General features: G+C 39.9%; 1 protein-coding gene across 2 annotated transcripts in view; it reads left to right on the top strand.

Annotated features, from left to right (window-relative positions):
- Positions 1–657: 657 nt before the first annotated feature.
- Positions 658–15,916, top strand: part of TLCD4 (TLC domain containing 4) — a 26,680-nt gene continuing 11,421 nt past the window's right edge. Inside the window, exons 1-5 of one of the 2 annotated variants that reach the window (XM_048313032.1) lie at positions 658–855; positions 5,869–6,034; positions 10,558–10,647; positions 13,494–13,552; positions 15,398–15,492. In XM_048313032.1, coding sequence (XP_048168989.1) covers positions 5,880–6,034; positions 10,558–10,647; positions 13,494–13,552; positions 15,398–15,492 — 399 coding nt within the window. In that variant the 5' untranslated portion in view covers positions 658–855; positions 5,869–5,879. Of the gene's footprint in view, positions 856–1,086; positions 1,221–5,868; positions 6,035–10,557; positions 10,648–13,493; positions 13,553–15,397; positions 15,493–15,916 lie in introns of those variants that run through there. The other variant, XM_048313033.1, reaches the window with a different exon arrangement.

The raw sequence follows: 15,916 nt of genomic DNA, 5'->3' as shown, positions 1-15,916 counted from the left end.
ATTTTCTAGTTGGTGAAAGACTATGTCTGTCTATCATATTTAATTTTGTCGATGTAATTTTGCTTCTGTTTTTCAACACAACAGCTCAAAAATGTAAAATAAAAAAATAATTTGTTATAAATCACTGCACTGAATTTAGAAAAGAGCAAGTTTTGGCAGTACTCTGTGCTGTACAGTGCTCCCAAGGAGTGCATAAATGCATTCCTAAGGCACGAGCGGTCACATCAGCATTTTTCCCGTGACACATTTCAGACAACCGGGCTGTGTATTTGAAAGACACTGACTAAAATGTTGTTGGAAGGTGAGGTGCTATGCCTGACTGGCCATTTTCCTGCCCCAACACGAACACCATGTACAGTCAGCAGCGCTCAGGGCCCCGTGAGCCCATGGTGGCAGCTCGCAGGGGCGGCGGTGGCAGCCGGGGTGGCCGGCGGGGCTCGCTGCCCGCGCGGGCGGTCCCGGCCGTGCGCTGTCACCGCGGCTGAGTCCGGGTCGCGCTGAGGAGCTGCGGAATGCTCCCGGGCGATTTCCGTGGGCTAGCGAGCCCCGCTCTGCGCGGCCCTTGGCGGGGGCGGCTGCGGAGAGGGGGCGGCTGCGGAGAGGGGGCGGTGGCCGCCAGCACGGGGCGGGCGGGAGGGAGGGAGGGTCCGGGGAAGCCGCGTCCCCTCGGAGGCGGCGAGCGGAGCCCGGCGGCAGGTGGCGGCGGCGGCTCGGCCCCTTTAAGGCTACGGCTGCCGTAACGCGATCCCCGCCGGAGCATCCTGCACCCAGGAAGGGCTGTCCCGTCCCCTACACCGCGGGGAAGGCATGGAGGAGGAGGAGGCGGCGCCGCAGCCCCCGTAGCCCCGCTCCCAGGTGCGGCGGGTGGGGAATCAGGGCGGTGGGGCGCTGAGAGGCCGGGGCTGGCGGGGCGGGGGCGGCGCGGCCGCTTTCCCCCGCCCCGCGGGGCTGCGCGGAGCGGTCCGTTCCCTCCCTCGGCGCGGGGCCGTCCCCGGGGACCGAGGGCCGCAGCCGGCGGCGCGGGGCGCGCTGACAGCGCAGGGCTGCGCGGGGCCGCCTCCTCCCGCCGCCGCGGCAGCGCCTGCCCGCGGCCGGAACGAGCGCGGTGGGTGCGCGTTTCTGCCCGCTCCTGCCCGCTGCCTCCGCGCTCCTGCCCGCCCGCCCGGCGGCCGCTCGGGTCGGTGCAAACGGCGGGCGCCGCGGGTGACCGGGACGGCGAGGTAATGCCCGGCTCGGGGGCAGCGCCCCTCGGGGTCAGCCTGGGGGCCCTCCGCGCCCACCAAGTCTTGCGGGTTCCCTCTCGGGGGCTTTGCGACTCCAGACTGCTTGCGGGGTTTGAGGAAATTCGGTAAATGGTATCAGCGGGCACCTCACGTTGGCTACCCTGTCTTTATGAAAAGCGTACCTTATCTGCTGGTTTCTTTGGTGTTCTAAGAGCAGAAAGCTGAGTGGAGTTTAGGGTGTGAATAGCCTTAAATAGAAAAGGGAATGGCTTAAGTGTGAGTAGCTTGAATTTTGTTGCGGTTCTCCTTAACGCTGCTTACTGAGGTAAGTAAGATATCAATAATAGGAACTACCATTCAGAACCAAGTGCACAGCAAAGCTCCAGCACTGCAGATGTTTTATTACTGGGCTTATTATCAAATGTGCAAACAGTCAGTAGTCCAATGTTGCTCTCTGCACATAGGTGTGACAAGTTTTACAGCTATTGGATTTGGCTTTCAGTTTTAAGCGGATCAGGAGAGCACAGTACTTCATGCGATGTCCTGGTATCACTATCAGCTTTACGGTGTAATCTTGTTTGGAAATTGATCCAACTCATCTTGAAATCCGGTCTCGAGCAAAGTAAGGGCTGTGGGCCTTAAACCTTCCACTGCACCTTCTTACCATGTCTTGTGGCTATACTGCTACATTTCTTATTTTTGTGATGTGAAAAATTGATGTGGAAACAGTAAGATGAGGAGAACATAAATGCTAAATGCTTTTGATGGTACAACACTTGATAACTCTTCTGCTCCTTTATACTCTTTCATTAAGTGCCAACTTGTTTCTATCAGGAGTTCATAGTGTTTTCATATTGGGATGAATGGATGTTGCATCTTAATATTGTTGAGTTTTTTCTTCTAAATTTCAAGTAGAAACAGAACTGCAGGAAAACCACTGCATATTTGTTAATAGCAAATGAAAACCAACGTATTTTTAGCTCTTGTGGAGTATGATGAAAAACCCTTTGTTATTAACCTTTCCAGAGTTACTGGGTCAATAGAGTAGTTTGAAATCACACTAGGCATGTAAGCAATACCTTGCTGAAAAATGTTAGTTTCAAATATTTGGTAATATTTATTTACCTAAAGACTACATTGAAAAGCTGCAAGAGTGAAGTTCTGATCGTATGTAGTTAACTTAATGGTTAAGACAGTAATTTCGAGTAAGCAAGGCAAATACTAATGGTGAAGAACCAACCTGTACACAGTACTGTTTTTTCTGAATTACAAAGTAGTTACACTAAACCTCCTCCCCACCCAGCCTCCCATTAACTCAAACCCTGTATCAGCTGACAGAACAGTAATCAATGACTATGCAGTTTGGGTGATAAAGTGTCTGCTCATGCATAATCCACGAAGTTCTGTATCTTGATCAGACTTTGCTGTACAGCTACAAGAAGATACTTGGAAAAAACCCCACAGTGTATTTGAAGCTGCCTGACTTACTGACTTTGGCCTCTGTCAAAGAAATTTGTAATCAGAAGCTTATTGTGCTTGTTTTAAGTCAACAAGCACAATGCAACAAACCGTTTAGGTTCAGCAACGCACATAATTTTTCTTGTAAATGGAAAGAATATCTGGTAAACAACAGTTAATTTTCATGTTAAACAGGATACAGTTGAAAACAACCTAGAGATATGAGAAAATAACCTACAGATATGATAAAGTGTTTATAGCTGAACTGTTTTTCCGTCACATGTGAAATGCTATATTTACAGCTGGTCCTTGAATTGAATTAAAATATGACGCTCTTAATTGCTGAAGTAAAACATGAAATTATTCTGCACTTGGTAGTTAATATACTTAAACAGCATCTTGATAAGCATATATGAAATCAGACTTGCAAAAACTTGAGTGTCTGTGACACCAACCACAGAGGCTTAGTGATTAATTTCTTCTCTGCCTTTCTTCATCTCTAAAACTATCATTGGTTTCTCCTTTGTGGACCTCATGGTTCTGCATTTGCTGAAAGTCAGATCATACGCTTTCCATGCAAGTACCTTTTTTAAAAATTAGTTCCCTCCACAGGCTCCTTAGGAGAAAGATTAGTCTTCTAATGCATTTCTTTCAAGGGATGGTTGGAAGGTTTGTTTAATTCCATAATCTGTACTAAAATGAACACCTGTCAAATGCTGAAGCATTACTTATCTAATAAAATCTTCTGGTACTAAGGAAACAAAACAAAGCATGGTTTTCTCTTGTCCAAGAGATTATGTCAATGTCTTTGAAACTCAGAGGTATTAGTACAGTCACTGCAGATGAATAAAATGTAGCATCATGAGAATTGCTGTATTTTATCAAAAGGATGAAGTAGGTGTGATTGATGCTCAGTGGTTTTGCCATTTTTCTGAAGAGAATTGTACTTAACCTGGATTTCAGCTTCCTTCATTAATTAAACCAACTGAGTTTTTTTTCCTTACATGGTCCAAGAGAAGACTTGGTTGCTACAAATGAGATAACGTAATAACAAAGTTTTGTCCCTGAGGGTAGAATCTGGAATTGGACACTGTGCAGTGCTTCTCAGTGGCTTTAAATTGGTAGATACTAAATTGATTGTTTTATTCTTTAAATGGTAAGCTTTTAGAAAATTTAGCCGAACACCCATTGTCTCTGGTACTTTAAACTATGTGAAAAAGGTATAAAGTTTGGTTTATATTTTGTATCTTCTTGGTCAGTGGAGGCAAAGGGAGAAATATGTGGAGAATCAAGAATAGTGAATATTCAGGATAGTAATTGAAATTGGAGGTGTTGATAGAGTAACATTAAAAAGTATGCAGGATTTATATGCTGCTGCATTAGAACAGGTCATCAGAAAACAACTGGAATCGATTGTGATACAATGCACTGCAGCTTGTGTACATGAAGATTTTAGTTTGGATTAAAAATGCACTTACAAACTGTATCATCTGGTCACCCCCTTTGATTTGTGTTGCGTAGCTGTCCCAGAGCATGCAAGCTGGATTCCTTTTGGGTTCAACTGGGCAGGAAGATAGGCCCTAGGAGCACATCAAATATGTTCCAAGAGCTGTGGAGTCCCTAGGACAGAATTAAAGCTGGTCTGAAGTAAGCACTTGAAATCCGGATGATAGAGGCAGGTTTCACTCAGTAAATTCTGCTCTTACTTGTCCTGCATTCTGTTTTTATACATGTAGCTCTGTGGGTACTAGTCAGAGGAAGTTTTATTAACTTCAGTTCTGGGGAGAATAAATAGAAAAGAAAGAGGTTGAGGGGGAGAAATTTGAGACCATTGAACCTTCTGTTTCTAAATCTTTGAAGATGAAAGTATATTTTTTCTGATATATGTATTTCAATATACTCACCATTTACACCCCAAAGTGAGAACAGTGTACTTAATTTTTTAAAAAGTTGTTATTTTGTTATTATGGTGGACTTTTTTTCAATTTTTTTCTCCTGAAGTTCAAGTTTCTTACCATTGGCAATGCAGATAGAGTTGCAAAAATCTAAGGCATGTTCAGTCAATCTGTAATGCATGTGAAATAAAGGTGGACGTAAATGTATTATATAATTGGATCACTTTTGTTGACCATTAGGTTTCTGTAGTAACACAAATTATGCTATGCTATAAATCTTCATTTTATTTTTAGATATTTTCTTAAATAAAACTAAAATAAGCGACGGCAGGTTTTTACAGATATTAAAATAATTATTTAAATATTTGAAATGAAGCCATTTGGCTTTTTTCCCCCTTTTCTGTTCAATGTAATATAAATTGACATTTTTTTGAGTTTGTTACTTTTGCCAGTCTTGGAGTATAAACCACTTCACTGTCAAATTAGAGATGTATGTCAGAAGTTTGTGGCTTCTGGGAAATATCATTCAATGTTGCAAATACTGGTGACTCAGAAGAAATGGCTGAAGCATTAGAGACTGACATTTATGTTTGGAATTGTTTTGGTATTTAGACCTCATGAAACAGCTGAACAACCAGCAACTGAGAAGCCAATCAGCTGTGATGATAGGAAGCCTTTCAGTGTGTGTGAAATTGTGCGAAGTTTGGAATTTTGTGAAGGAAAAAAGCTCAAATGTGAGAGCCTGCAGACTATCACAAGGACAAGCTCTCAACTGTGAACACAGTGTGAATTGGGAACTACTGCCTCTGGAAGTGTACAAACAGAGCTGCAGTGAGGATATTGCTTCTCTGAGCTGACCCAAAAACCTCTCTTCTATGCTTAGCAGATTTCATTGTTGCACTTTAAAATTGTGTTGGCAGCAGTCAATCTGGCAATAATGAAACAAGTTTTAACTTTAGAGCTTCTTGGGACAGGAGTGAAGGCTTCAGAGCTGGTGGTTGCGCTGGTCAGTGGTCTCCACTGCCCTTTCTGTGTAGATAAAACATATGCAATTTTAGGCCACAAAAATGTATAATACGCAAATGTTAAAAACAAAACCAAAATGCAACTTTTATTTTAAATGTTTGGGCCTACTTTATACTGTTAATACTTAAGTAGAAATATTGAACAGGTAGAAACTTTTAGTGAATAATATTTCTGTTGACAAGTTTGGTGTCAAAAACACTTTCTGTGTCTGCTTAAAATAGTTAAATGGAGAACAGAGTGAAATTACCTTCTGCTTCTCTTCACAGGCTGAAGAACAATGGCTTACTTCAGCAACTTGACTATTGGCATTGCTGTGGCCAGTTTTACTGTATTTCAGCTCCTGTTCCATGTTTTAAGTTCTTGGGTGTCAACACGAATAACACCTGGTTTTAACAATCTCAGCCAAAAAAGGAAGATCGAATGGAATTCAAGGTAGGATGTTCAAAACAACAGCAGCTACTGACCTACCTGAAATCATGGACACCTGAACCATCTGTGTGTGTATGTGTAAGACTGAAGAAAGCCCTATTAGTTAAATGTCTGTTAAGATCAGATGGCTGGCTCCAGGCACTGAACAAATTATGCATGTGAAAGGTTGAGGCCCTTTCATGGAAACACAGCGTTACAAACACTCGTACATTAAATGCTTTTTTAGACAGTGATGCCCAAGTGAAGGTGAGTAAAAAAAGAAAACAGTGACTGGTGAGAGGTAATAAGCTGAAGGGATGCTCTGTGATGCTTCTAGTAAAGAGAAGAGATATAAAATTCATATAAAATTCCTTTTCAAACATATATGAAAATCAAAATTATTGCAATTTGTTCTAAATCCCAGTGTATCTCTGGTCATGCTTTTGGGAGCAAAACAATTTGCTCTCTGTTCTCTTGGTGTTACTACACTATAAACTGCTTTATATAAGTTAATGTTTTCCAAGGAATTTAATGAAGCTTTGGTGCAGTATTGAAGAGAGTCAGGTACATGTGTGTGGTGTTGGGGAACGAGACTGCAAGAGGAGGAGGAGGGGGAAGCTGTAGCAGACACAGGGTGCACGTGCAGGAAGGAGTTGTGGAAACTCAGTCCAAAAACATTCCTCACTCCCTTTGTGTTTCTGCACTTCCATCAGTGGGATGGATCTACCTGCATTACACTTGTCTCTTCAGATACAGGACTTTTAGAAACTTGTTTGACCCAGTGAATCTTTTAAGCCATAAAGGAAGCCTAAGATAGTAATTGAAAATGGGATGATGAATGAGGTTTTATTTGCAACATACTACTCTGAAAGGGTCTGTATAGTACACAAGGTTCTCCAGTTGGAATTAATTGGTACAGTATGACTTTGAGTAGCCTATTACAGCCTTAAAATATTTTTTCAGGTGTTCCCCTAATTTAAAGCGATTCTTCCTCAGTGCTGTTTAGTATCTGGTGGATACTTCTAAAGTGGTTTCCATTGTTCTAGGCAGCATTAACAACTCAAATAGCCTTGCCCTTCCATTTGGCAAATGCCCACTTGCAGTGTTCTTAAAGGCACCATTTTGATTTCAGTTCCATCTTCGAATAATTACCTATCTGCCAGAACAACTGTGTAGGATGCCAGTTCACAGTATCACTGCAGCTTAGGTTTATCTCTCTGTTACAATTAACAATAGAGGCAGACAGGGAAAGTAAACTAAACTGTTTCCATTTGAAGCTGAACTATTGTCTGTAAGCCACATCAAATGGCCCTTGAATTGCGTAATAGGCTTTATGAGAACTTACCCCATGCCTGGTAGCGCTATGCTGGTGTAGTGCTTTGCATAATAACATGAATTGTTTTACACATCACAAGTGTGCTGGAAATAAGCTGCTCCATAATCTCTGGGCTACTTTCTAGTAAGGTGTTTAACTGCTCAACTTGATACAGTACCCCAGACTATGTCCTTTTTTTCCTCTTTGCACATTTTTTTTTACCTAGGGGTTAATAGCAGGATGTGGATGTTAGGACACATATGGGTCATGATCCCAGGCTTCATCCAATTCTGGAGTTAGAAGGCATGAAACACAAAGCATGGTTCATCAACATCTTGTGGATGTTATAACTGAGGAGGGCATGAAGGGAAAGAAAGGCTAGCTGTGCTTGTGTTACTTCAGCTCTGCTAACCAAACACAGTGCTCTGTCAAACTGCCCTGTCACTCCAGTATTTCACCAAAATGAAGAGATACCTCAAGGAGTACCTTGCAAGTTCAGAGAACGTAGACGAGTATGTATTTATTCTGCAGACCTCTGCAGGTGGAGACAGTTACTATGTCCCAGTAAAATCCTTTGGTTTAATTTAAATTATTTAAAAGTAGATGGTTGCTATTTTGTCCTATATTGAACTGGTGCAGGGAGTGCACACACAAATGATTCTGTTGGCAGTGCTAAGGAAACTGGCACAGAGGATGGTTATGCATTTTTATCAGCTCAGCTGGGTCTGGAAGAGGGCATCTGCCTGAAATGAGCTGTAGCATTGAAAATATATTGTTACAGTTTGGAGGGCTTTGTAATCAAGCATTTGAGCTGCAGCTCTTGACTGTATTTTCCATGCTGTCAGTTTGTTCATTCTGACCTTCCAAGAATTATGAACCAATAAAGTAATTGCTTCTGGCATCTAAAGTATGCAGACACTCAAAGTGAGTTAAAAGCTATATTTTGTCCCAACTCTTCAAGTTGTTGTGCATATATTCCTGTCATCTCTCCTATAATACATGCTTGTGCTGCTATTAATTAGTTTTTAAAAAAATATGTATACTCAATAATAAAGGAGCAAATCTGCAGCTTAGCAGTGCAACTTTTTTTGTTTGCAGCTTAATGAGGGGTTAAAGGATGTAAACTTTGACAAAAATTTCAAGGAAATGTACAGAGCTTGATAGCTTGACCTAGATTCCATATTAAAATGGACTGTTGTACTATTTCCCTTCTGCCTTGTCTTCTACGGAGAAGCTTCAAAGTCCAGAGTTAAGGAGGAAATCTGTTGCTTTTTCTTTTCTTTTTCTTTTTTTTTTTAATTTTTATTTCACCCCCTTCAAGTGCTCTACTTGTGTATAGCTTGTATTCTAAACACTAAGGTTCAGATAAACAGCCTCTTCAGAGACAAATTGCAACTGTAAACTAATGAGCTGTATTTTAGGACAAATTTTCCTTCTTGCAGCGTTATCTTCTCCTCAAGTTCAAAAATTCCAGGTATTTCTCAGACACTAGTATTGCATGCTGTACTTTGTTTTCAAGAAGAAAGAAAAGTTCCTATCCTTTTAAATCCTGTGTTGCGAGAGTAGACCTTTTAATTAAACTATTAATTATCATTAAAATTCTGATAATTAAATTTTCTGTCTTTGTTAAAAGAAGAGAGAGCAGGAGGGCAGCCTGTGCTATAATGGTTATTAATTTTTCTCATCCAGCTTTTGACTACTCATATTATACTAATCATTCATTTTCTAGAACACTGTTGAAAATGCTGCTGAAAATAGCACAGGGACACTCTTGAAAAAAATTGTAAATACAGTCTCCTTTATGAAAAGTTACAGAATCTTCCATATTGCCAATAGATAACAATATAAATGGAGTAGGGATTATAACTTTCTCTTTCTTTGCAAAGTCTTCTGTAGGAAGTAAGATGTTTTCTTCAAATCTTGCATGGTAGAGCTTAGACTCCTGAGAGTGTCTTAAGGACATTTAAATTATTAATGACTTCCAAATACATGTATTCAATATGTACAAAGACAAGAATACAGCATCTGTACATTTGTGTGCATATTGTTGGTGCTGTGAATATGGTGTGAAGTGTTTCCAATCACACAGCATTGAACTTAGTTCTCATCTTTCAAACAGTATCCGTGATTCAGTATGGATATTTTTTCACATCATTTTTTTTCTTTCTAGTTACACTTGGAAAGTGGGAAAGCAGACAGTAGTTACACAGTATTAGATGCAGCTTATATCAGTGTTAAATCCATGGCTAGAGGAGGAAGGTTACACATTTTGGACTCATGCCTGTTGCATTGCTCTACCTTCCAAGAATACATGTGGACTCAATAGGGCAGGAGTGGCCCTGGCCTGTGTGCTGGCAGAAACCCTGCTAGGGCTTCTGTAAATAGATATTTCTCTATAAGTAAATGCTTGTTAACATGCAGAGTCTATCTACACTGTGCATGCAGCCTGTATACTGGAGACTGTTGTCTTCAGGGGAAAAAAGTGTCCAATACCCAGGTAGGGACAAGGCAACCTTGATTACTGTGAGTTTGATTTTGTACTTCTCTTGTCCGATACAAAGCTGTGAGTTACTAATTGATATAAACCTGTAGCTCTTATACCTCAGGTACTCAGCTACAACCTTTTGTTATACAAGTTTTCTCTTTGAAAACCAGAATCTACTTCAAATGCACTAGAAATTCTATCTGAAATTTAGGGTTTTTCATTTAATGCCACTTTCCTGTTGCAGGATCCCCACTGCAACAACCAAACCCAAACTAGATTTATTATGGGTCTTTTAATTTGGTGCCTGAAAGGAGAAACCTGCTGTTGCAGGACTCTTGGGCTAATCTGAGTGTGAAAAGCATACAAATTTTCCAGCAAATAGGACAATACAGAAAACATTTGTTAGAGAACTAGATGTCATACTGTATTTAAGGATTCATTAATATATGGAATAATTAGAGGAAAATTTGGATCTCAGTTTATTATATCTTAATATTTTATATTAAGATATAATAGACTCTATTTTGTATCTAATATCACGAGACCCACCCCATTTTAAGAGTCCTTCTTTTTGACTGTTTTTCTCACCTGTCATTGTGTAAGTGATCAGATGTAGCATAGAGAACAGATGATTGTCTTCCACAGAAGTATCTGGGTGCAGTTGAGAATGCCTTTGGAAACATCCTGCCTTAAGCAGGGGGAGTTGTGAATGGCAGTACCTCCTTGTGACTGTGATCTCTTTTTCAGGACAGTGTCCACATTCCACGCCTTGGTGGTTGGAGGGTTTTGCCTATATATTTTATTGTACGATGATGCTGTTAATGCTGACCGTATCTGGTAAGGCATGTTACATATATGTTGTGTTTACACAGTAAAAATAACATAATTGAGAAGAAAAAAAAATCCTGCAATGTATTAAGTACTGAATGATTGTTTCATTTTCCATTAAAATATGCAGTTGTGATGTGTTCATTTTTATGTCTGTACTATGTGAAAATTTGATAATTATTTTGTGAGTATTAATGTCTTCAGTGTGTCTCTGTGAAGTGGAATAGATAAAATACAAGCAATTGATTTGAAATAGCATATAAAATTGCTAAAGAGTAAACTGTAACTAAGTCAGTATGACTGAAACTCTGCTATTTACAGTAATCATTTAAAAGTGAAATTGAAAAGCTGTAGCAGATCTGGATAGTGTCTATCTGTGTGAAAGTTCTCCATTGAACCCTGCAAAGGGTTGGGCTCAGTGCAGAGAAAATGTGGTATTACTGTCAGGTAATGCCTGAAAATAGATACAGTAGACCATAACAAAGACTGGAGCAGTAAGCTGGACAGTAAGCTCCAGAGAAGCATCAGTGTTGTGTATGTATACATTTTTTGATGGTCTAGGACTTCTCATAAAACTTTTCCTTTTTTTCTGTATGTACTAGAGACTAGCTAACATAGATGGTGTAGAAATTGTTTTTGTGGTGGTGAGGATCACACGGTAGAAAATGTGGAGGTGGTAGAGATCAGATAAGGAGAGGGAGAAGATGTAAATAAGTGGATTAAGTTGTAGCTTCATAGGAGAACAAGCTCTTTCCTATTACTGTTCACAGTCATTACAGTTTTTTAAGTTTGGTGTTTGATTAGCATTTTATATGACTCTATCTGCAAAGAAGTTGGAAAAAAGTCAGTCATGTGGGCTTTCATTTGTTCTATCTGCTTGTGCATGTTTGCCACACATACCTCCTTAGCAATCACCAGAGAGCTCTTCCCATTTGCTTATTCAAGTCACTCCCTGTTTGTCATTCCACACTCTTGCTTGCATCAAAACTGGCCTGCAAACATCAGGGCCCATTAATTCCATTGCACTTTCTATTCAAGGAGATAGATCAAGAAATCTGGAAGATTTTAGACTAAATTCTGAGTTTTCCATTTATTGAGGTTAATTTGGGATTCTAACATGGACTCCTCTTGAAGGGGTGTGACAGATGGACAGTGCAGCCATATATGCTGTTGAAGTGTTGGTTTAGAAAGCCTAGAGAAGGTTTGTTGCAAAGTGACCGTTCTCTGGGGGAAAAAAAGAAGGAAAGTGAACCATTCCCTGTCCCATCCAGTTAAGTCATGTCTACCATTATCACAGAACCAATTTCATATACTCAGTCCTTTGCATGTTCTCTGGAGAATATGAAGGCTCTTGAGCACAGGCTTAATCTTGGTGGTGATGTGCTGAACTGTGTTGGGACCACTTAAAAGTTTAGTTATGATGCTGCTGCAGCTGGGAGCTCTAACATGAGGGCTCTATGTAAAGAGTTTCTGCTAACGTTATGAGAACACATCTGTTTATGCTCTATGTCTAAACCTAAAGAAGCACTCAGCCCACAACCTATGTAGCTCATGAAATCAGGTTTTGAAACCATGGAAAAATGTTCCTATTTCAAGCAGTAGTTAAAAGAGCCTCTGTGGCCAGTCTTAATAGATGGAGTAAGCTCCAAACTCTCCTGGTAATGATTTTTCTTCACCTAGCAGCAGAATTCTGGTTTTGTGAGTCCTATTTTCCTGTAAACTATCCTCTTACTGAGGGAAACAGTTAGTTTTAGACACTAAGAAAGCCTTAAAATTTAGTGATCAGATTGTAATAATACAGGAAATCTCTTCCACCGCTCAATTCCAACAGGATTAAGAAAAAATAGTTAAGTAATAGCATTTTACTGTGTTCTGGCTGAGGCAGATTTTGTATTGGAGTTGGCTGTAAGCACAGTTAGGTTCCTTTTTTCTGGAAAGGTTTACAGCAAGGCTTACTTTCACAGCTTGTCTTGAGCAGTCCACGTTTTATGAATCTGTTGACCTGTCACTTGAAGCTCAATTCATATTTACACAAAACATAGCTAGATTAGTTGCACAATTTAATTAAAAAATTAAGTTCCAATCCTTATGCCAAGGAAAAAAGACTTGCTTACCAAACTCCTCAAAGTTGGAGTGCACAGAGGACAGTGGAGGGAAGAACAAACATTGCTTGCTGTAATGTGGATGCTTCCCTTTCTTGAGCTGTATTCACAAGTTTGGGTTTGTTGAACATTCTGTAGAAACTGAAGTTGTGTGTGCTACCAAGAGCTTTGCCTGCTGAATGTTTGGCACCAAAAGGGAAGGGATAGAAGGTGTGGAAACTACTCTGAAAAGCATTTCTGCTCAAAGGTTCTTTGGCTCCAAAGAACTGGCAAATAATTCTTTTCCTGTGTCCTTCTACTCTGTTTATCCCTATAAATGAATATAAAAAGCACCAGCTGAGCAAGATATTTTTATCATCCTTACCAAAGTTTTAGCACTGGCAGAAGACAAAAATGGAGACACAGAGTGTCAGTTAAAGGGCTAAGAGGCACTGACTGCACTGTTCTCTTTTATCCTCAGTTTCCTGAGAAGCCAGCTCAGAGTGCTTGCTGGGTGTCAGTTCAAGTCTCTAGCAAGGCTCTTGGGGCAGTCTCTATGCCAAGGCAGGGGTTGATCGTGATGAGGGTGGTTAGTAGATATCTTTTATCTGGGTGGGAAAGGAATCCACTTTTATGATTAGAACCCTTCTTAACTAGATTGCATAATACCTTACTGATGAGCCAAGGATAATGTGTTCTGATGGGCATTGTGTTTGAGATGTGTATGTCTTTTGTAAATTAGGCTGTAACTATGTATTTTTGGTATCTTTGCAGGGGTGACCCTTCAATTGTGAAGCTGAATATTGCTATTACCACAGGCTACCTCATTTCTGGTAATTATGCAACATGTATATAACATGCACAACCTGTTTATTTCTATTGAGTCGCTATACCTGTATGTTTATACTGAGCCACTATGGTGAAGATGTGATATGTGCATACAATACAATTTCTACTGTGGCTTTTCAAATCACTAATGGATTTGTGGGTTGTGGGGAAATCACAGGATCTTGCTAGTGGATATGAAAGATGGACTATCTCCTCAAGCACTGAGGAAATGCCACTGTGTGGCTTTGTGATGGTTTGATGTGCAACCACCAGCTCCAGCTCAGTTTTGTCCCTTGGCCAATTGAGAAGGTGTTAGAGCAGTGCCCTTCACTCTCTTCACAGTGCCTACAACTCCTAACTCTTCTATCATGAGTTTCTTCCTGTGACCTCAGAATGCTGGCAGAAGAATTTTAGTAACCCTCGATACAAGCTGAGGCAAATGATACCATAGGATCCTGCCTGCCCATATTTTAGTCTCATTTAAGTCAAAATTTATTCATGTATAAAACATGGTAACTTAATATTATTTACTTGGTATGTTATTTATTCCTCCATATGTTTTATGTTCTTAGTTTTGCTGTCAACTAACACTGGCATGGGAATTTTGCCACAAAAAATGGATTGGAGCTTTCTTTTTTGTTGTGTGGGGATAATACTGGCTTATCAAAGCAAAAACTTGTGACTTGGACTATTTTCAGTGAAAACTTCTCATGTTAGGATGAAGTCTCTGGTTAGAGACTGGGCCATGGACTTGGTTATCTCACACTAGATTTCTCAGCCCAGTGGAAGTGATAATCTGGTGATCAGCATACTCAGTTAAACTGTGCAGGAGTTTAAGTGTCTGGTTTTTTTCATAGCTTCATCTGCCATGTTAAAATTAATCAGTATCTATTTTTGAATAATTATACATTAAAGTTTCATTATGAATTAATGAATGCCTTTGAACAGGCATCTCAACCTGGCCACTCATTCTCTCTCACTTCCCTATATAGTTGATGTTTAATTATTAATAGGAAGTGAAGCAGCTATGTCAGATGATGTAGAGCCCTGCCTGAGGATAGCTAATATAAAAGAGATCAAGGCACAGGGGTAAAGTCTTCGATTTGGAACCTTGGTCAATAATATTCCAGTCCAAAGTACTCATTTGCAGGAAGTAGGGACAGAAATTGCTTGTTCCAGTACAGAAAAGAAAATCTTCTGAATTCTCAGACCATCATGGGAGAAGAAAGTTTTTGTTGTTGTTGTTTGTCTTGCTTTGTTTTATGTTAAAGCTTTCTTTATAACACTAACTTGGGTCTGCCATGTCATTTTTGAAGTAACTGGAAAATTTGGATTAAATAAAACCAATATGATTCTTACTCCAAATGCCTCTTGCAAAATATTTTTGGTAAATGGTTCCCTATTTACTGGTATAATTACTTTTTGATTCAGAGGTTCTCTATAGTAGCATTTGTTGCACGTATTTGTATGCTTGCTATGCCCCCTGGAGACCCTCCTGCCTTTTTTTTTTGTCATTTGTTCCAGATTTTTGGGGTCATAAGTGTGAAAAGTCACTATGAGATTCAGGATCCACCTTTTCCTTCCAAAATACTTTGGCTAAGGTTATTTCATCTGTAGTTCCATTGATGTGGAAAGTAACCATTTGTGGAAATTGTTGGGAGAATACTGCTGCTTAATGGTTTGACTGAAGTAAAGTCTTTAGGATAAAAATGTTCTCTTCAGAGATCATTAATTCAGAGGGTTTCTACTGATGCCATATCTTGGTATATCTCTAAAACTTAGAAAAACTCTTCTGAGGTCAATGGTTGTATAATAAATTGTTCTTTATAGTTATTTCTGCTCTCTTGTAGATCTGTTGCTTATTATTTACTACTGGAAAGCAATTGGTGACAAATTTTTTGTAATACATCACTTGGCAGCTCTGTATGCTTACTATTTTGTACTGGTAAGTGCTGTATTTTCTTGTAACATAAGCAGATGAGATTACAGACATGGCTTTTATAGACCTCATTTGCTTAATGCTGAAAAAAATTGAGAGGCATATTTATACTTTGAATCATTATTTTTAAATGTTTTTATCGGTTATTTGTGGTAAGGGCATGCCTTTTCAATGTTACACTCCAACAAAAATGTGTAACTTCATTGAACTTAAAAACTTTTCTCAGTTTTTGCTGTAAAGAGACTTTGACAGAAGAGCTTTTCATATGGTTATAGAAGAGGGTTTTAAATAAAACCACAAGCTTGAATATTTAGTTGGAAAGTTAGAAGGAAATGGTTTCAAGTGCTTATGTTCTGCTTCTGTCTCCCAGGTAACAAGTGAGAGGATGAGGGGAAATGGCCACAGTTGTGCGAGGGAGGTTTAGTTTGGA

This window comes from Corvus hawaiiensis, chromosome 9 (genome assembly GCF_020740725.1).
Source record: "Corvus hawaiiensis isolate bCorHaw1 chromosome 9, bCorHaw1.pri.cur, whole genome shotgun sequence".
In the NCBI taxonomy this organism is placed as follows: Eukaryota; Metazoa; Chordata; class Aves; order Passeriformes; family Corvidae; genus Corvus; species Corvus hawaiiensis.
Note: the sequence above shows the minus strand (reverse complement) of the source record. Positions and strands in the feature narration are given on the sequence as shown.